This window comes from Watersipora subatra, chromosome 9 (assembly GCF_963576615.1).
Source record: "Watersipora subatra chromosome 9, tzWatSuba1.1, whole genome shotgun sequence".
NCBI classification, from domain to species: Eukaryota; Metazoa; Bryozoa; class Gymnolaemata; order Cheilostomatida; family Watersiporidae; genus Watersipora; species Watersipora subatra.
In genome coordinates, this window is record NC_088716.1 from 51,189,487 (window position 1) to 51,211,565 (window position 22,079).

The 22,079-nt window shown below is 37.7% G+C and overlaps 3 protein-coding genes across 4 annotated transcripts in view; 2 read left to right on the plus strand and 1 right to left on the minus strand.

Annotated features, from left to right (window-relative positions):
• Window positions 1-22,079, minus strand: part of LOC137403750 (uncharacterized) — a 52,004-nt gene that overhangs the window by 26,644 nt on the left and 3,281 nt on the right. The window lies entirely within an intron of this gene.
• Window positions 1,965-4,864, plus strand: LOC137404203 (uncharacterized). Its single transcript, XM_068090364.1, has 6 exons — window positions 1,965-2,097; window positions 2,345-2,732; window positions 3,003-3,264; window positions 3,514-3,710; window positions 4,093-4,182; window positions 4,300-4,864. The coding sequence occupies exons 1-6, from the start codon at window positions 2,011-2,013 to the stop codon at window positions 4,599-4,601; spliced, it is 1,326 nt and encodes a 441-aa protein (XP_067946465.1). The 5' UTR covers window positions 1,965-2,010; the 3' UTR covers window positions 4,602-4,864.
• Window positions 15,985-22,079, plus strand: part of LOC137403749 (uncharacterized) — a 36,260-nt gene continuing 30,165 nt past the window's right edge. For both annotated transcript variants that reach the window (XM_068089774.1, XM_068089776.1), the window contains exon 1: window positions 15,985-16,192. The gene's annotated coding sequence lies outside the window, so the exon portion shown is untranslated. The remainder of the gene's footprint in view (window positions 16,193-22,079) is intronic.

Consider the following 22,079-nt stretch of genomic DNA (forward strand, 5'->3'; position numbering starts at 1 on the left):
GCCCTGTCAAATACGCCCCTGAATTGCAGTCAATTGACAATATTCACATTAGATCACTTGCCTTGGAACCATTGGGGTGTTTAGAGAAATAAAGATATGATAAAAGCCTGTTTGGAAATAAGCCTCTTTCGTTTGAATTTTCCTTAAAGTGTACACCAACCAATTAATTGTATCCTAACCTAAATGTCGTGTTGTGGCTTGTAGGAATCGACTCCAATTCGCTACAACAACACCGCTAGAAGACCATTTTACTATGTATCCGTACTATCAACTCTCCAGGTAAATACTTGTGCGCTTAATAACTGCAAACATGCAAGATAACTTCTGAGAGAAAATATATGAAAAAGGTTGTCAAATGTGCTGCGCTTGTCATAGTTCTGCGATTTCAATAAGAATTGATTCCTGCTAATTACCGTTAGTGAACTGGCTATGGACAAGTAATTTTTTCAGGATTAGCTCTTTAAATTTTTTTCAGTGACACAGCTAAGTTAGTGTAACAAGTTAGGTTCCCTAGGTTGATAGTTGGTCTACAGTTAGTGAGTTTATTTATAGTGACTTATTTTGCTAATTGGCTTGGCCATGTTCCCATTGTACTGAACATATCTTTATTTCAGACCATTTGTAAACCTAATTTGCTAATGATTATGTAAACAAGAGCGCCTTAGCTGTTCCCATCAACAATATAGCAATGAACAATAAAGCACTTGTCACCCTGAAGAGTTGCTCTAATTTATCAGACAAATATAAACATCACACAATAGGGTTCCATGAGGAAATTGAGTCATCTTTGACTAGAAACACAACATTGTCGACCAACTATCATCACCTCATGGAACCTAACTAAATGCTAAAAGTACAACCAACATTTTGCTTTCAAAATTATGCAAAAAAGCTTTAGTCTATGTTCTCATGTATTCATTCATCTGTTTGCAGATAATGTTAGATAGTCCAGAAATCCGGAATGTAGTACAGTTTCCAATATTCTCTCCAGATGGGGCAATCAAAGACTGCATAGATGCTGATTATGCACAGAATTCTGACTTTTTTGCTGACGGGCAAAAGATAATGGTAGCAGCCTATTATGATGATATTGAAGTGGTATGTCAGCTCAAATAAAAGTGTGTTGATTTAAGGATCATAAAGCCCTTCAACTATGCTACACAAAACTTATTGGCGACTACTGCCTTCTCAAATTTAAGTGCTCATCTAACACAGAAGAATTGGGCATAATTCTGCGTAGGCCTATAAATAAATTTACCATTTATGTTTCGGTTGTGTCAACATGCAGATGTTCAGGTCCCATCACTGACCGTCGTACATGGCTTTTCAAATACTCAATAGTTTTCATTTTTGTTGATCCTTATCACATGCGTTGGTTTGAGGTCATATTCTTTTGATAATCGTCATATTTTTCTAGGTGAATCCAATTGGCTCCAAAAGAAAAAAGCACAAGATAGGTAAAGTGGAATTTTGCTGCATGTTTTCAGGAACAGAATTTCGTGGTTTTACAATATTTGTTTTTTTTTAAGCAGCATATCTCACACTGTTGTGTTTTTCATGGTTAGCTCTTTTCTATTGGACGTTACTGAATGTCCCGCCTCAGCACAGATCCCAATTGAAATTCATACACCTGTTTGCTGTGGCATACTCTGCTGACGTTAAGGAATATGGAGTCCAAGCTATCCTTCTAAAGTTTGCCGAGGAAATTAATGTACTCAAGAAGGTAATCATAATATTCTTATAGTAATAGGTTAGCTTTGAAAACCGGAGCTAGAGCCTGGCAATGAATCTAAACTTCAAGTTATTTGACCTCTTTTCTGGCTAGTGAAAGAGTTTCTTTATGAAAAGTCTATGATCGAAAATGTATTTTATTCCATTGTTTGAAAAGGATAAAACAGTAAAGATTCTATGTCTTTTATTCAGGATGGTATTGAAGTTGTGAATCGAGACGGAAAGGACATCTATAAAGGATCTTTGCTTTTTTTTATTGGCGACACTCCAGCAGCCAATATGGTAGCAGGGTTTAAAGAAGGAGTGGGAGGGGCAGCCATGAAATGTCGGACGTGTTATGGTAGCTCACAAGAGATTATCCAACAGGTTTGTGTGTTATGGTATACAGTTTATTGCAGAAGTGTGCTTGTTGTGTTAACTTTTTTAGTTATGCACTTATCATAAGACTTTTATCTTGAATAGAAGCTATTCCGTGCGCTGAATCAGGGATTATGTTAATGCTGTCGCACGTCGCTACTAGTGTGTGGTTGCTAAGTTTCTGAATTTCTAGTTCTTTTCGTCAGTGTGATGCGAAACTTTGTATTGCTTTCTATTGCTTTTAAACATGCTACAGTTTAACCACACGGAGTTTAGACTGAGAGACATAGAGAGTCACCGTCGCCACTGTCTCCTTCTCGGTCCAGAGATGCCTGCTCGGCAGCGTGTAGAATACTCAAAGCGATACGGAATCAACTCGCTATCCATATTAGATAAGATCGATGGATTTGATGTTTGCCAATGCATTCCTGTTGACATTATGCATATTGTGTGCGAAGGAACTCTTCCTTATGCCATAAAGGGGTTCGTATCTAGGCTACTGGAAAACCGAATAATTTCTATATCGTCATTGAATGAACACATCAAAAACTTTCCATACAGAGGAGACGACAAGAAAAATGCACCCAGTAGCTTGGAAAGATCTTGCTTCAATGGACTAGACACCGGAAAAATTGGTCAATCTGGTTCGTATTCAGCCTACTGCAGTTGAATACGTTTTTGTTTGATTTCGACAGTCAATGAGGAATGCTAATGATCTAAATTCTAAACTGGTGATTTGTGGAGCGACTTTCCCAATCTAAACCACTACAATATTTTAGCATTTTTTTAAAGTCCTATTATGTTTGTTGCTTCGTGTAAGAAATAAGGTAAAATAGTTTTTCAAATTTTGATATATTTTTCCTTTTCACGCAACTTATGCTTTTTGTAGATCTAATCTATAACTCTTTTTTCAGCAACTCAAACTATCTGTTTGGGCTTTCTTCTACCTTTAATACTGGCTGGCCACAATATTGAAGAGATTCCAGAATACAGACTGCTGTTGATGATGGTTGAAATTACCTCCGTTCTGTTGGCATATTCGTTCAACAAAGACCAGATTACAACCGCCGCAACGCTAATAAAATTATACCTAGAAACCTGGGTGACCGTATATGGAGCTCACACCATTACTCCCAAGATGCATTACTTGGTACACATCCCCTACTACATAGTGAAGTGAGTTCTCAGGCAAAAACTCTATAATTTTATCAGGCCAGTATAAATATATATAGCATGATTCATGTCATTCCAATTTAATGGCAAGCGGTCCGCTGGCTGCGGTATGTCGGTTGGTTCAGCATCCCACTTTACAGTGATGTTTTTTTTAAAAGTATGTCTCAATCTCAAGCATTATTTTACTATGTAATTATCAGTTGTCACATAAAAACTTTAAACTTCATGTAACTTTATGTAACTGTTTACCAGATTTGGTCTTCCAAGAGGAACCTGGTGCTTAAGGATGGAGGCTAAACATGCGTTCTTCAAATCATTACGCATGAGAAACTTTAAGAATGTGCCGCTAAGTCTAAGTAACAGACACCAACTCGAGTTTTGCCATGATTGGGCAGATGCCAATGTGCATGGCGTATTGCATCACAACAATGCCAAAACCAAGGGCGCACGTAAGTATTGCAGTGGCTGATATCTCAATAGTGTTCGAGTAACGGAGTTGGTGCGTGCATGGAAATATGTTAGTTTACTGAACATTTCTAGAAATTGGGGTACTCTTTTGAGGTATTGTCTGAAGACTTTGGAGTCATTTTGTTATCAGAGTACTCCTCTATCGGAGTACTGGCTTTTCGGTCACCATGTGCAGTAGTCATAGGCTTTCCTGATAGTTCTCATGCATCGAGTTTTGAAATCGCTGCTTTACAGTAACGTGTTCTGAGGAATCATCCACTTGGTTTTTGTCACCTGAGACAGATAGCTGTTGTTAAATGCTATGGCTAATTTCTGCTCTAACTTATCGAACAGGCTTTGAGTAAGATAATTTTTTCTTGATAGGCACCGCTGAAGACAGTCCTGAACCACCTGAGCACATCCAGGAGAGTTTGGGAGATTGCACACAATGCTGCAACACCATCACAATATCTGGTAAGTAATGGGATACGCTGTAAGTAAGCTCTATTGAACTGTTATTGTTATTCAATCACTTATTTATAAACAAATCTTCAAAACACAAAGATTATTCTACACTGTCTTGCTTTGTAGGTTTTAGATATAGCATTGGGGACGCCTTTCGTCTAGCTAGCGATACCTATGGAGTAATTCTGCAAATAGTGGCTAACAATGACTATATTACAGCCTTTCTACTAGAAGAATATAAAGCAGAATGGTTTGAAGCTCGGCTCTTCGCTCACAAATTGCAATGTACCGGAAATTTTGTTTGGCGGCTGGTATCTAGTCTACCCCACCACCATCCATTATATGTATATAAACTGCCGCCATTTCAACCCGCTTGTTATATTCAGCCAAGGTATTTTTCTGATCCTGAATTTGTTGATACCGTATGATCCGGTTTTGAGCGCCCCTTTTCCTGTAGAGACGGATAATACTTTGAGCTGTGGTAAATTGTCTTGTTGAATGCTTTTAAGTTTTTATACATTTTGATTAGTGTTATAAAAATCTTTTGTAATTAATTTCCGTCGATTCTGGTAGGGAGGCCTACTGTTTTAAAGCCAGATGTCGTAGCTTTATATTTTTATTTTACCTAGTGGGCATGAGAGTATTGTCTAGGTTTTGGTTCAGCTTGAAATATATTATATTGACCTTGTCATTCACTTTACTTCCCAGAGATTTTCATGTTTCTATGTTGAAAGGTTCAGTTCAACGTACGGAAAACTTGTATGCCTACCCCATTCTGATACTTATTGTCAAAGAAAGACGCTCTCACCATGCTTGAGGAAACATGTTGAAGCGAAAAATACTGACCACAAAAGATCTAACAAAAGACCAGCTCAAACACTACATATTTTCAGACCCTGTTTTAACAATCTTGAGGCATCTTTAAAAGTAACTATCTAGGGTACATGATTGGGCAGTGCAAGTAGGCTGAATGTAGTGTGTGCACCTCATAACAGGACAGGGTATTTGAATTTCTAACAATGAACACAATAAGTTCCAAAATTCCCATTGTGGGAGAACAAAGGAACCCTCTTTGTTTAGTAGGCAAGACAAGGGCAAGGCATATTTCTCCCTTAGGTCTTAGCCAATGTTGCCTAATGCCCTCTAAAATACATTTTGCCCTTTACTTTTCAGCTTGCTATTGAGTTCACAAAACTTTTGGCGCTCTTTTTTTCTAAACATCCTGAATCAAATTCGGTACACTTACTCTGCTGTAGCGGGCCGCAGTTGTTTTATATTAGCAGAGGATTGAAGATTTTAAGAAAGGTTCTTTAAATTGGGCTGTGGTGTGGCTAAAATTTGCATGGTCATTTCGTAGATAATGGGTAAGACCCCTTTCTGTGGGATACCCATGTCACAAGTATTTATGCCGACTTAGTGAACATTCTGGCCCATTGTGAAATCACACACTCTCACTTCACAACCAAGCGATTCGAAATGAGTCATTTTTATTTTTCTCCCCCCCCCACCCACCCCTTCTGTGCAACTTATTGTATTCACTGTCAACAAATCAAGTTTGCTTCATACTATAGCCTATCCTACTAACACCCTAGCTGTGTGACTTTTCCATCATCCGTACTGCTGTGCTAATAACAACCCATCATATAGAGTAGTCGATTACGACCTGATGGTTGATTCACAGCACAGCCTGCTTTAGATTCCTATTTTCATGGGCGACTTCTTGTCCATATTTGAATGATACTTTTTGTATTATGACCCATGGCCTAAAAGGTATCTAAGAAATAGCCGATGGTCTAGCTATATTGCGATTGTGTCAAAGCTATGTAGAAAATGTCCGCAATGGAAAATGTCAGCAGCGGCTGCTGTGAGTGAAGGAAATTCTATGACCAAGATTGAACTGTTTTGGTTTAACATAATTTTATGGTCTTTTATATATACCTTTAGAAAGGGTTATGACTGAGTGGTTAATAGTTTAATCAGCAGGGTTAGGCATGAGGCAATACACAGCAATACACAGCAACATCAATACCCCGAGATATTTTCAAAGGAGATAAACTCGGCATAGGTGCATTCCCTGGCCCTGATTTGTAATCAGTTATTTGTGTTGTTCCTTTTTGTTGCTATTAGATCTTTCACAAAACATTTTACGACAAAGAGATCTGGATCATACAGTGATGTTTTCTATCTATTTTTATTGATATACATGTACAGTTCATTATTTTGCTGAAAAATTCTTGTAAAAATTGTAATTTGAGCTTTTTTGTACGCGTGTCGAAGTGGATTTTCCCACAGTGTTGGACGTGTACCCCTCCGCCTCGCAGTGTTTCCCCAAAAAAGTAAATCTGTTTCTAACACTGGTTATAATTATATTTATCACTGATGTATTCCAATCTTGATTATTTAAATTTAAGTCGTTTTTGGATGACATTCATCAACTACTATTTGGTTGAAAATATCTTTTCCAGCAAAGCAATGCCTTACAGACTAGCGGCTTTTTAGCTAACTCAAAATCCTATTCAATATGTTTCCCAGTCATTGTTAGCCTGGGTAGGCTCTTCAACAGAAGAGCCTACCCAGGCTAAGTCATTGTAGTTTAACTTTAAGTGACATAAACTGTTGGCACTTGGTGGTAGTGGCATTCCATTATCAACCACCCACCCAATGGAATGCCACTACAGCCAACTGCCAACAGTTTATGTCACTTAAACTACAGCCATTGGAGAGTTTATAATTTCTCTCAACTGTTATTATTATATCTATTGTTAACCTAGCTAGGCCATAAACAAATTATTAGTTGGTTAATACAGGCTAAGTGTTTTGTGGACCATTTATTCAGCAAAACCGTGCCGAAATACTTTCCATGTCTCTCGCCTTTAAGAAAGCTTCGTCAATAACTCCAACCTTGGCTTCAAATAAAGTTATGTCTCAGAAGGTCTCGAATACCCGACAACGCGAATAACTCATAAATAACTCACTTTAAATGTGGTGCCAGGTTAGCCATAATGATAATCCTATTACTCACTCTAAATTTTGTTGCCACTCAATATGGCTAGTATAATAGAAGAGATGGAGGTATAGAGCTCTACCTTAGCTTAGGACAATTAAAATAATCCTTTGAATGAAGACTTATGAATAGGATTTTTAATTGAATAAAATAACTTTGAAAGTTGTGACATCAGTTGTGCATGCCAATGCTGCACCGTTTTGTTTGAGAGGCTAACCCAGCACCTTGAAGTTCGAGCAAAGGTTTAAATTTCACAGGTTACACAAAAACTAAGTAGCCTATTTATGCTTTACTTGAATTTTATTTTTAATAGGTCTGATTACGCATGTAATTATAGTCAATTTACCAATTGGTAGACACATTTTACTGATAACCACAAATGGCTCTCCGAAAGCTCAAAGTCTAATAGACCTACTCCAGTCTCAGTGCTTTTATGAAGGCTACCGTGAAAAATACAAAAATATTTCCCAATAATCAAGTGGGGCATTATGTAAACAGCTTTTTGCTATTAATAATTGTTTCGACAAAATATTACTTTAGAATTTTCCTCAAAGTGGATGGTGAGGAATGAAAAGCGAAAAATGAAATTTGTCGCACCCATCACTTTGCTCGTTTCCTCAACGAATCTCCGTAGACTCATCAAGGAAGCTGCTCTACAATCTTGCATCGAAGAGAATATGAGGCTCATTATGAGGCGGGATTAAACCACTAATTAATAGTCCTATAATCATGCATCTAATTCTAAATTATGCCAATTGGTAATCCACATAGCAGCTTTTTTATATTACGGGAAAAGTGTTGGGAGCAGTTTTAATGATTATAATCTATCCCAACTTTGGTTACTCAGTTTTGGACTTTGGTTGGCGCCATAGCTGCCAAGTCTCCCTTTTTGAGAAGGATATTTCTGATATTTTGGGTAAATTTTCCTCTCCACACGCGATTAGCTATTTTTTTATTCAATAATATTAACAGAGTGTCATACACTATCAGAAAGAGGGCATGAGAGAAGTCCTTAGACACACATTCAAAGTTTTACAGGGTGTAGGGTATGAACCTCAGTCGTTTAAATCCAAAAAAGCTAAAAACCTCACTTTTTCAAATCACGGTTACTTGGCACCTATGGTTGGCGCTCATTCCTATTTTGTTGACAATATCTTTACTGACACTGTAAGGTCATTCATTCAATGTGCGTTTCCCACAGTTTCCCAGCCATTTGTGAGTTTATGATTTCCCTCAACTGTTATTATATCTATTGTTACCCTAGCTTGGCCATAAAAGGATTATGAGTTGGTTAATATAAGCCTTGGTGGGATCTATGAGTTGAAATCTCCTCAGACCACTGTTATTCAGCAAAACGGCACCAAACCATTTCATTATATAAAATCCATTAAGAAAGCTTCGTTCATAAAGCCAACCTTGGCGTCAAATAAAGTTAAATCTCAGAAGTTCTCGAATACCCGACGACGCGAATAACTCACTTTGAAAGTGGTTGATTGTCAAAGAAGCATTAAAATTTTCATCGGTAAAAGCCAGTTTGATGTCAGAAGGAGTGTTCTTTAAACATCGTCATTCCAAAGAGAAAATTAAAAATCAGACTTGGCGACCATTAAAACCCTCCACTTTTGGCTAATCGTGTCTCACTAAAATTTATTTTATTATACCAAAACACCTTATTTTTTCTTTTTATTTAATGGCCTTCAATAATCTCTGCAACTGCTGTATATAACCGAAATTCAAATAACATTTTTCTAAAAAGTAATACTCCAAAATCCAAATATTAAGTAATTTTAAAAATCTAATCTGAACTGCTTTCCCCTGCGGCTGTAATAAAGGCTAAATAATCTTGAGACATCAAAAATACAGGTTTTATAACTTTTTCAGTGAACCATCAGAGAGCAAATTTATGATCAATGGGCAAATAACACCTGTCTATGACATCGTAAGCCTACAGAGTTTTACAAGAACCCTAAAGAGTCAATGGAGCCGAAGAGCGAAAGGGTCTATTTGTAACGGTATGACTTGTCCCTTCTTAACAAACGTATTAGCTTGTTTTACACCAATAGTCAGGGCCAGTAAGATTATAGGTGTCTGTACTATTGAATAAGCAACACAGTGTAGGCTAGGAGGTATGATGGATCCAAAAAACTTTGACAAACCTTTTGTGTTAGCCTACACGCCCGTTGCAGTTAACCGGTTATTCTTCATGGGATAGCAATTCTGTTATTAATTATTTATATTATAAACCATATTATATCCCTCTAAACAGAGTTACCTAGCTATTTTTGGAGCAAGCAGTTAGGAGTACCTCCTAAATTTACCACTCGATATTTTTGTCCAGGCTAATTAATTCCAAATGACTTGCATTACCAACAGTGTTGCAGTTTGGGTAGGTAAGCCGACAGCTGATTGCCATTGAGAATATGGGAATGTTGCGGTGCTGACAGTATCAGAAAAAATATCGCATGCCAACATCAGAGATATAAGGCTGCAATATGTAATGTGTTTTCACCAGACTGACTTGCCACCGTCAGTTTTGGCTCCATTTGGATCTTACAAGCTAGAAAGTAATGTGGTTGTGCTGACAACTCCTTGATACTTTCAGTATTATACAAATTTCTATGCAGGTTGATTTCACTAAGGATAAAGCTATATACCATTGCGTCTCTTAGTTTGTGAACAGCACCGCTTTATTATTATAATTTTATGATTTTTATAATTTAAATATTTTGTTGAGAAAGCTATGCAATAAATTTAGCCTTAGTGGCAAAAAGCTGTCAACATCCAATCCAACGCCAAACTGCACAAATATAATAACCCTCTCTAAGATGCTCTGCGACAACCGTTTAGAATTATTTGCTGTTTCCAAACGAATAATGACTAAAAATTTTCTATCTTTCTGAAGAACATGAAAAAACACAGTGTTCACTTGAAGTTCCGATGAGATTAACCCTGTACTATATGTATACTAGTTAAAGCCACATTGTATGAGACGTGATATTTTTTCAGATTTCGCCAGGAAATGTGTGGCAGATAAGCTAAGTGGAGGATCAAGGATACCAACAGAAAACCTGTGATGCCGACAGTAAGCGCTTAGATAATCCTATTTTTTTCAACTCAAGAACATAGATTTATTATCTTTAGGCCTACATTGATATTTTTATGTAACTGAAACGACTTGAGCTTCTAACTGTGGTTTGGGAAGACATAGCTTTATTTTAGCTTTATATTAGGATTTGACTTTGAGGCTTATCAATCGTTATTGTAATATCATAGTACTCAATGACGCTCACGATTCAATGAGAGTTGCATGAAAACTCTGAGCTATCTTTACTCACATCAAATATATATTTTTAAATTAAAAAAAAACATTTCCACAGCAGTCAATGTTCTTCAATCCAATCATGAGCATGGGTCATTATTGTTGGTAATTCTTATACATTTACTTTGCTAGTGATAAATGCAATAAATGGCATACCGGTATGAATTTTCATGACATATTTTAAAATTAAAAATAACAATATCTTTGGTTAGGCAGACCACTCCCATTGCAATATCCTAGTTGTGATTAAAAACTTTAAAAAAAACTTAATTTTTATTAGATATTCTTGTATCTTACCCCTTTTTACAAGGGTAGATAATATTGAACCTCCAATTCTGTGCAAGGAGGCCGCATTTTCGTTGCCCGTAAATATATCAATTGACGCCAGTTATGGAAATTTTGTTCATGATATGACAGGTCACCGCTTGGATTCCCAACCCCGTGTGTTCGGATCAGCATGGTAATCATAACAAGGAAATAGAGATATACCAGAAGTTATCTTGGCATGTCGGTAGCGGTAGCAGGGCAGTATTTATAATATAATATCTACATCTACTCTGCACTTTGAATTAACCCACTTTATAGAATGTATCCGGCAGTTTGATGGTTAATAAGACTTGTGTGGTGAAAGTGTAGCATAGGCTAAATAAGTCAATTAAATCAACATATTATTTGTATTTTCAGACAGTAGACGCGTTCTCGGTTGTGTCAAGTTGATGTCAGAAATAGACTACAAGAAGAACTCCTCATACGCCAAAAAAATTTCACTCTCAGGTGAGCACAACTATAAAACTTAGTTCTGTAGATGGCAAACCTTTGGAGCAAGCCATCCTTTTTGCAGAATACGTAGGTCCACTAATGATCGCCACTAATCGAGAGATAATTGCACTTTCACATTAGTTCTACTAGTAGATAGGCTCAAAAATCTTAGGACATCTTAATGCAGAGCAGTATGCCTGTTGTTCACATTGTTTCAAAAGAATTGAAGCGGGTTTACGATGCTTCAAAGAAAAAAAGATACATGGGCTGGTGAAGTCACAATGGTCCTGGTCTGCACTGCACTGCCGACTTGTCGATTATCACAATTGCATATTTTCCGAGCCATTGTCGATAAAATGAAAAATGAGATTTTAATTGTGAAATTAAGTTAAAATGAACGATCCACACTAGCTAAATTAGTAGCAATAGCGAGAGAGGACAATTCCACCAATTATCAATAGCTGCACTCTATGTTAGTGGTGTGAAATTTCCAACTCTAAAATGCTATAACACTTATTACCAGCTGGTTTACTGTTTTGCGGTCTATTGAAAACTATGAGTATGTAATTTTCTTGCAATTCACATTATTGAATAGAAGAAGATAATTTTTTGCGAGAAAGTTGAAGTTAGGGTAAAATGCACTATTCTCTGCGAAGTGGGAATAGTTTGGGTATACGCAGGGTGTTAATGGTAATAATAATATACTAACAGATGGTGATGGGCAAGCTAAGCTGCTTGGGAGTTGGCCAACTTTGTTTGCAGTGGCCAATGATATTAAACATGCTGTCGCTAAACTAGTATCAAAAGCGAGAGAGGACAATTCCGCCAAAGCAGGAGAACAATATTTTTGTTCAATTATCAATAGTTGCATACTATATTTAGGTTGCAGAAAATTTGCGGCTCTAAAATAATAATAGCAGTGACAATTTATAATTACCAACTGTTTAACGTAGCAGACATAAAACACTTGTGAGGGGCGTGTGAGTCGGGGCATTTATTTATAGTAGTTCGCTCACAGCTCACATCTTTGAATTAAATAAAAGTTTTTCAAGAATGGTGGAGCTATGGTGAAAATACCAAATTGATTTTCATAGTGAAGAAGTATACACAGGGTAATGGTAGTAATACTAGTAGGTGGTGATAACAGAGCTCACCTGCCAAAGGGTTAACAACTCCCGATGGAGGAAGTTAAACTCGAAAGGCGAGAGGGGGCAACTCCCCCAAAACATTACATGATCGGTTTTATTATTCAACCAATCGGTTCGCTTTATGAGTTAGGGAAATGAAAAACTTTGTCGCCTTAAAAAACTAATAATAGTTGGAGGAATTACTAACCCGTTTTATTAACTTCCAATTCAATTGGAATATTCCAATTATGTCTACCGCTCTCCACATCCCTATCAACCGTATCACTTTTCTGTAGAAATTGTCAAGTCTTATTTTGTAAAGTTGAATATACCTTGGTTTTTTTTTTGGGAAATAGTTAATTTTCTTTTGCGGAAAAAATTTCAAGGGTTTGGTTTGTCGCAAACGGAATCACATATGCAGAGTTCACCTCAAATATTGGTGTTGTTTTCCATGTCTCAAACTACTCCATGTTGGATGTAATTCAGCTGGAAATGTTGCCTGCCCTTGACCATCTCGCAAAATGACCAACTCTTAAAGCCATTGAGATTATACACACGAGATATAATCACTTACTATAATAACACAGACCTGTAGATCAGAGGATGGCCATATTAAAAGTTTAACCACTTGGTGTCTGCTTGTCAAGGTCTTCCTTTGACATGTTGAAAACCGGTAATTATGAAAACAAAGTTTGGTAATCCTTTAGATGTAGACCTATGCTCATCAGATATTACCAGCAAACAGCAATTGAAAAAAGGTAGGATTCCGCAATAGAATTGTCCCCACTCGAAATGGTCACGTGACCATTTCAAATTGGGACAACTCCAATTCAGATAAAGTGATTAGGGCCTGAGCTAGTGCAGACCTAATGAATTGATCGCATTGTAAATTAAGATGAGCTATTACATTGACAGGTCAGAATTTGAACATCTGGTAATCTGTTGAGGTTTAGTGTAAATAATACATTCAGCTCATAGGCTTTCAAAACAAACGACGCTGACTACCTTGATATATACTTAAACTAGTCAATGCATTAATATTCTCAACTATACACGCCTATTGAGTTCAAGTACAAAATCACACAACCATTGCATAAATGTGGAAATTTAATGCGCTGACTGTTTACTGTATCTTATTTATTTGTCAACTATTAAGCATGTAGTGAGTTTTTTTTGTAAACAATTCAACCAGTGCATAAATTTTTGCTAATAATGCAATGGCTGTGTTGCAAGTTTAATGCAGCTGACGCATTACTGTTCAAAATTTTAATCGCTTATCAAGTTTTTATTTAGTTAACACAAGCAGTGCATAAATGCCTGAAGCCTACACCCTCACCGCATAAAAATTATAAACAGTTAATGCATAATTATCAATGCTCTCTATGCACTCATTGTGTTTATCTTAATTTAATTCACTCGGCGCTGTTAAGCGGATCACAAACGCATCATACGCATTAGCTTTATATACAAAGTGCAATGTTTAAGCATTAAGCGCATTGTAATATACTGATAGGTAATGGCAAAATACACACTGAATGCGATTTCATTGCATTGCCTGAGAATTTAATTCAATATTTAGTTCATCACAGTGCGTTTTAAAGAAGGGGATATTTTAACAAAGTGCATTGTTTTTCGGACTGCAGAAAAATATTCATCCAATGCCTAATATTATGCATTATTCAAGCAGTCACTGCACTGAATCACTCACTTTTCACACGCACTAAGTCTGACAGTTTTTACAGTGTATATACTCGATTGAAGGTGCAGAAAGGGCCGCAGGACAATGATGCTCAAGAACAAATTTGGAACAACAATTAAAGGGAACACCCGTGTGTAATGGGTTACCTGGGACCAATGTGACACCCTGGAATTTGGATAATTTTGGAAGCTCTGATAAGTGGTAGAGTCCTGACTAGTTTACAATGTGGCTAACTTGTTGGAGTAAAAATTTGAAAAATCTATAAAAAGTTGACAAAAATATGTCAATATTTGCCAAAATATCTGATAAGAAAGTAGAACAGAGTACTTATCAATCTGTTGAGTTGCTGGTAGATCAGATGTAGGTGTTGTGGTAGTGTCGCCAGTATTTATGTGAAGGCTGTGTTGATAACTCCTAGAGGTTACAATGTTAGTGTGATTGTCCAGATATGGCTGGTGTTCACGGTGTGGCTGGGTCGCTGAATTTCTCAGAAAATAGCCTATTGAAGAGTTGACCGGGTCGCTGACAAAGTCAGAAATTGGTCGCCGGTGGCGGCATATAGCCTCCCACTGACTTGAGAACTGGTTAACTTTTGTTAACTCTTGTGATTTGCAGAGTTTTTAGTAGAACTCTCGAATGCTAGGTCGATGCCCAGAGTAGAAACCGGATGAAGCTCTCCGTTGATGCAGAAAAGACTTCACTATAGCAGTTTGGGTCTGCTAGACACCCTGCAAGCTTAATTGGAGAGCGTGGAACTTTACTGATGCTATCCAATATATAACAATAAGAAGCAGCTTGATTTGTTTGTGGATTGATGCTGTTTCTATATTGTATTTTCCTATTAGAGTCAGCAACGTGAAGTCTATAAGAAAATGGTTAACATGAATAAAACACAAATCATGATGCTAGAATATAAATTGAGACATAAATGATAATTGAAACAAAATAAAACGAACCTTTTGTTCTCCTTGGCTTGCACTAAGTAAATAGTTGTTGGTGAGTAGACTAACTTAATTAAATGTAACCACTCAATATATGTAAGAGTGAAATAAAATGCTGGTGATCAGCTGAAGATATTGATGCCTACTGACCAGGAGAGCTTACCATCTACCAGAGCTTCAGGGAGAATTCAGTAAACAAAAACAAAACAAAAAAAACAAGGGTTTTGTCTCATTGGTTATCGAACCTGGGCCACCAACCCCAGCCAATCTCCAAGCAGAAGGTTCAGATAGCTTCCTGCGGAATCATCGTCAAACGATTCTTTTCTATTTTGCAAATGCTGACAAAACACTGCCTGAATCATATTCTCTGGTCAACTGCGCTGTGCTTAGAATTGTTTATGATGATGTGATTATAGCGATATTTGTACTTTGCACCTTGCTGCCAATAACATTTCGTAATGAAAATAAGTTGATAGTGTGATGCATATGATAGGTATTAGGTGGAAGCGTGATTGCATGCTTGTAAAGTAAACATGTATGATTGTACACAGCACAACAGTTTCAGCTGTTGCAAAATTTCAGTGGAATCCGCTACACATATAATAAAGTATCTAAAGATATCTATCATCGAGTTGTCCGCATTCATTTAGTTCTGCGAATGCTCTACATGGCCCTTTCAACAATATTCAGTTCACACCTCAACTATCCTGTCAATTAAAGGATGGCTCGCTAAAGAATCTAATAAAAACACGTGTAACATTCACCAAATACCACCTATTCAAGCATTTGAGTAATATAGCCTAGAAACGTAAACTAATTACATGTACAACTATCGCGGGCCACACATATTTATAGTCAACAAAGCATGCCCAACTCAGTCATGTGTGACCTCTAACAATCAAGTTAAAGACTATGACCAGTATCGGCACTACATTTTTGCAACGAATATAATACCCGTGACATTTTGGAAGAACCTTTGATTCTTCTAGAAATGTTAGGAGTGAGAATAGGTCTCCAAAGGCTACACTTGTTCTCCATACGCGTATCCACTACTGGCGGGAATCCAAAAACACCACTAAAAGATGATTGGCTGTACTGGTGATGGCCCCATACTTTGAGTCAATAATCCAAGGTAGCCACCCAGCAAACTATACAAAGACTCACTGTAAGGTCAGTAGCTCGAACGTTATTTATATGATACAGCTTTATCTATTATATCTACTAGCTGTATCTACTATATCTACTAGCTGCATCTACTATATCTACTAGCTGTATCTATTATATCTACTAGCTGTATCTTCTATATTAATTGCTGGATCTACTATATATACTAGCAGTATCTACTATATTAATTGCTGTAACTACTATGTCTACTAGCAGTATCTACTATATTAATTGCTGGATCTACTATATCTACTAGCAGTATATACTATATTAATTACTGGATCTACTATATCTACTAGCTGTATCTTCTATATTAATCGCTGGATCTACTATATCTACTAGCAGTATCTACTATATTAATCGCTGGATCTACTATATCTACTAGCTGTATCTACTATATCTCCTAGCTGTATCTACTATATCTACTAGCAGTATCTACAATATCTACTAGCAGTATCTATTATATCTACTAGCAGTATCTACTATATTACTTGCTGGATCTACTATATTTGCTAGCTGTATCTACTATATTAATTCTGTATCTACTAAATCTACTAGCTGTATCTACTATGTCTACTAGCAGTATCTACTATATAAATTGCTGAATCTACTATATCTACTAGCAGTATCTACTATATTAATCACTGGTTCTACTATATCTACTAGCTGTATCTACTATATCTACTAGCAGTATATACTATATTAATTGCTGGATATACTATATTTGCTAGCTGTATCTACTGTATTAATCCCTGTAGCGGATTCCACTGAAATTTTGCAACAGCTGAAACTGTTGTGCTGTGTACAATCATACCTGTTTACTTTACAAGCATGCAATCACGCTTCCACCTAATACCTATCATACGCATCACACTATCAACTTATTTTCATTACGAAATGTCATTGGCAGCAAGGTGCAAAGTACAAATATCGCTATAATCACATCATCATAAACAATTCTAAGCACAGCGCAGTTGACCACAGAATATGATTCAGGCAGTGTTTTGTCATCATTTGCAAAATAGAAAAGAATCGTTTGACGATGATTCCGCAGGAAGCTATCTGAACCTTCTGTTTGGAGATTGGCTGGGGTTGGTGGCCCAGGTTCGATAACCAATGAGACAAAACCCTTGTTTTTTTGTTTTGTTTTTGTTTACTGAATTCTCCCTGAAGCTCTGGTAGATGGTAAGCTCTCCTGGTCAGTAGGCATCAATATCTTCAGCTGATCACCAGCATTTTATTTCACTCTTACATATATTGAGTGGTTACATTTAATTAAGTTAGTCTACTCACCAACAACTATTTACTTAGTGCAAGCCAAGGAGAACAAAAGGTTCGTTTTATTTTGTTTACCAATGGATTATTTCTCGTCTTGTCACTGCTTTTGGGAAAATTGTTGAGATCTGATTTTTGCTGCTATAATCTTTGCTTACTTCAATTATCATTTATGTCTCAATTTATATTCTAGCATCATGATTTGTGTTTTATTCATGTTAACCATTTTCTTATAGACTTCACGTTGCTGACTCTAATAGGAAAATACAATATAGAAACAGCATCAATCAACAAACAAATCAAGCTGCTTCTTATTGTTATATATTGGATAGCATCAGTAAAGTTCCACGCTCTCCAATTAAGCTTGCAGGGTGTCTAGCAGACCCAAACTGCTATAGTGAAGTCTTTTCTGCATCAATGGAGAGCTTCATCAGGTTTCTACTCTGGTAATCGACCTAGCATTAAAGAGTTCTACTCAGAACTCTGCAAATCACAAAGGTGTACCATTTTTCAAGTCAGTGGGAGGCTATATGCCACCACCGCCGACCAATTTCTGACTTTGTCAGTGACCCGGTCAACTCTTCAATAGGCTATTTTCTGAGACATTCAGCGACCCAGCCAAACCGTGAACACCAGCCATATCTGGACAATCACACTAACATTGTCACCTCTAGGAGTTATCAACTCAACCTCCACATAAATACTGGTGACTCTACGACTACATCTACATCTGATCTACCAGCAGCTCAACAGATTGATAAGTACTCTGTTCTACTTTCTTATTAGATATTTTGGCAAATATTGACATATTTTTGTCAACTATTATAAAGTTTTGTAGTTTTTACTCCAATAACTTAGCCACATTGTAAACTGGTCAGGACTCTACCACTTATCAGAGCATCAAAATTATATAAATTCCAGGGTGTCACATTGGTCACAGGTAACCCATTACACACAGGTCGTTCTTTTGCATGTTGTTCTGGGTTTGTTCTTGAGCATCGTTGTCCTGCGGCCCTTTCTGCACCTTAAATCGAGTATATATCTATGAAAAACTGCCTATATAAACAAATTTCTTGGTCTACTACACTTGTTTGGCATTGTTTAATTAGCATCCAATTTCATTCCTAATAATTACCATAAAACCATCATTCATTTAGTGAAGTAAACCATATAAGGCTTAGCTACAATGGCAGCAAATGTCAGTCTAATAGACTTGAGTGTAAATGAACTCTCAGCTGTTTTAGAAAAACCATTAGGTCAAACACAAACTGCCACACCATCTGAATCTGTTAGCTCTGTTAACACTGCTACAACTAGACCTAAGCGAGATTGTAAACCATCTCAGATTGCAATTGAAAGTCAAAAAAACCAACTTGCCTTCTCACTTCTCGCTGCAATTAAAAAGGAATTAAAAAGCATCGATCATATTTCTAAACAGTTTCATGCTAATACTTCCCTTGAGGTCCTTGATGAATGCATCGCCACTATTGAAGCAAAATCGGAAGCAGTAACGTCTGACTTTGCACGTCTTTCTCAGTTATCAAACAATAAAGTTGAGAAGAAAATACAGCAATATTTTGAGTATTTTGTTGGTGAAGCCGGTTCAGCTGTTCAAAAGCTTACGGCAGCACGGAAAATTCTGGAACAAGAGAAGGTGCAGAGCGAGCTTGAGAAAGAAATGTCTGCGCTGGAGGATTTCATTGAAGAACGCAACCGACAGAAGCAGCTAAATGGAAATGTTGTACAGACTGAAAATCAAGCAGACGTACTACAGATCACAGAAACACCACAGAAGGAGGGCCGGGACACAACTCCCGTACATGGATGTGAGCCTATCCAATCAACGCCATTAGATGCATTACAAAAGTCAGAGTATATGGGATCACCTGTCATTAAGACCCAAGCTATCAACTTCGAAGCATACGAGACACCTCAGAAAAACAGATGCACGGAAAACATAGAACAATGTGTTAAGGAGCATGGAGCTACACCACCACTACAGCAACAGGAACTAAATGACAGTATCACGCAACTTGCTCAGAACATCGCTATGGGAATCAGAAAGACAAAAAAGACAGAGATTGAACCAAGCATCTTCACTGGCAACCCCATCGAATTTGATGATTGGGTTTGCGATTTCGATAGCTACTTGGACTCAATGGGGGTTGAACACGGAGGAGAAAAAATCCGCTTTCTTAAAAAGTATGTTGACGGACCAGCGAAGGAAGCCATTAACGGGCTTTTCCTAGTAAGAACAGATAGAAGCTACAATGAGGCAAGAGAGAAGCTAAGATCAAGGTTTGGAAATAAATTAAATATTGCGCGCCACATGAGACAGAAGCTTGACAATTGGCCAAGGATTCTAAGCGGCGATGTGCGAGGGCTGCAAAAGTATGCAGATTATTTGGAAAACTGCAGAAGCAGCATGTCTTCAGTCTCTGGACTAAGAATATTAGAAGATCCCCAAGTGAACGAAAAGCTCTCTGCTGTACTTCCTGATTGGGTGCGTCGTAAATGGGCATCAAAGGTTTATAAAATACAGAAAAGTACTGACAGGTATCCAAGATTTGAGGAATTTACATATTTCTTGAATGAAGTAGCCGAGATGCAGGCAATCCCACTTCTTCAGAACCAGCGTCCTAGACAAGGAGATACAACAAACAGAAATGAAGCCAACCAACACACCAACCAACGGCAAAAACAACAACACTCCCAAATCAAATCTTTCGCAACCAACCATGCTCAACAAGATAAACCAGTCTGTCTATTTTGTAAAAAAGATCACCAAGCAAGTGAATGCTTTCAACTGTCGGAATTACCGTATGAAAAAAGGATAAAATTCATTAAGAATCACATACTTTGTTATCGGTGTGTTAAACCTGGGCATGGATCTTCTTCCTGCCCCAACACAATGAAACTGAAGTGTAATAAATGCCACAAGTCAGGACACTCAACAGCTCTTCACAAAAGGAGAGAAGACTGGGATGAGGAATTCAAGCAAAATACCAGAAATCAAACCAGACAACCAATGCATACCCAACAGAAGACTCATGACTACCAGGCTAAAATTAAAAGTAAGGAACAGCTGCCTTCTCAAACAACATTAACACAGACAAATGATGCTTCAACCAGCAAGGAACAACAAGTTAGTTGCAATAGGAATACCATGCTCTTTTCCAAGAAAACGCTGTTCAACATGGGAATGCCAGTGTATGTCTCAACGGCTGAGGATCCAACCAACGAAGTTCTCGTCTATGCCTTCTTTGACTCAGCATCTGATCATTCATACATCACATCTGATTTAGCAACAAAGATTAAACTGAAGACTATCAAGATTGAATCACTCAACATGGAGACAATGGCGGGTAGAACGAAAAATGAGGTCAGAGAATTTGGCAACCTCATCATCAAGGGATTCTTTTCAGGCGAAGCGCGCTTGGAATCTGCCTACGAATGGCCATCCATTCCAAATTCAACTGGTGAATTTGCCAACACTCTCAATGTTAGGGACTACACACACCTGGCAACTCTTGCTAATTCTCTGCCACCACCGATGGACATTCCAATCGGCCTGCTTGTAGGTGCTAACTGCTCCACTGTGCACTACCCTCTAGAAGGAATAAAAGGGGAAGACCACCAACCTTTCGCAGTAAGGACAAAACTAGGATGGATGGTATTCGGAGTCGAGGCAAAACAGCACATGCAGGTGAGTTGCTACAGAACATCCGTGGAGGAATATGCTGAGAAAGAAATTATGTCTGAAGATGACATTAAATTCTTAGATGTTATGCTCAACCAGACCACAGTCACAAAAGTTGGTTCATATCAGATGCCTCTACCGTCTTAGTCTCGACCGATTCTACCAGATTATTTCAGACAAGCACAGCGACAACAAGAAGCGTTGGTTAGACGCTTTGAAAAGGAGCCAAGTATAGGAGCAGAAGCCATAGTGCAGGAGTTAAACGAGGAGTTGGGAGGTGTGAAACCTTCTCGAATAGTATGGACTTCATCAAGAATTGTATCGAAAGACAAGTTTTCTATAGACGACATTCAACACGAGTCAGGAATTGACCCATATACCTCTTCCAAGTACCTCATTGACGCTCTCTTCATCTCTATGAATGACAAACTTAGAGATAAAAACATTACAGCCACTACTACGTGTTTAGCCTTGATGCGATCAGGCTTATCCCTTGGCATCCTGTCCTGGTGGATTTGGTTTCTTCTTGCGCCCATCAGCCTGATGAGGCTGTTTATACAAGCATTTACTTGGGAGCAACAAATTCGGAGCATTAGAGCTGCTCTGGAAGGTCAGCTGAGCAGACACAGTGCCCGGCTTACAAGCACCAGGCTACGAATAGCTTTTTACGAAGCCATGAACATTGGTAATTCAAGGCCTATTTCTGCAGAGGCTCTCAATGACCATGGCGTGCAAGTCATCACCCTAAATCATCTTCTGACCTCAAAACCAGCTCATTGCACACCCTTGCCTGAAAAATTTGATTCGACAGAAGTATTTGGTCAAAAAATGTGGCGGAAGACTCAGCAAATGGCTGATGAGTTCTGGACGGCATGGAAAGATAGTTATTTACAACAAATTACTAAAAGGCAAAGGTGG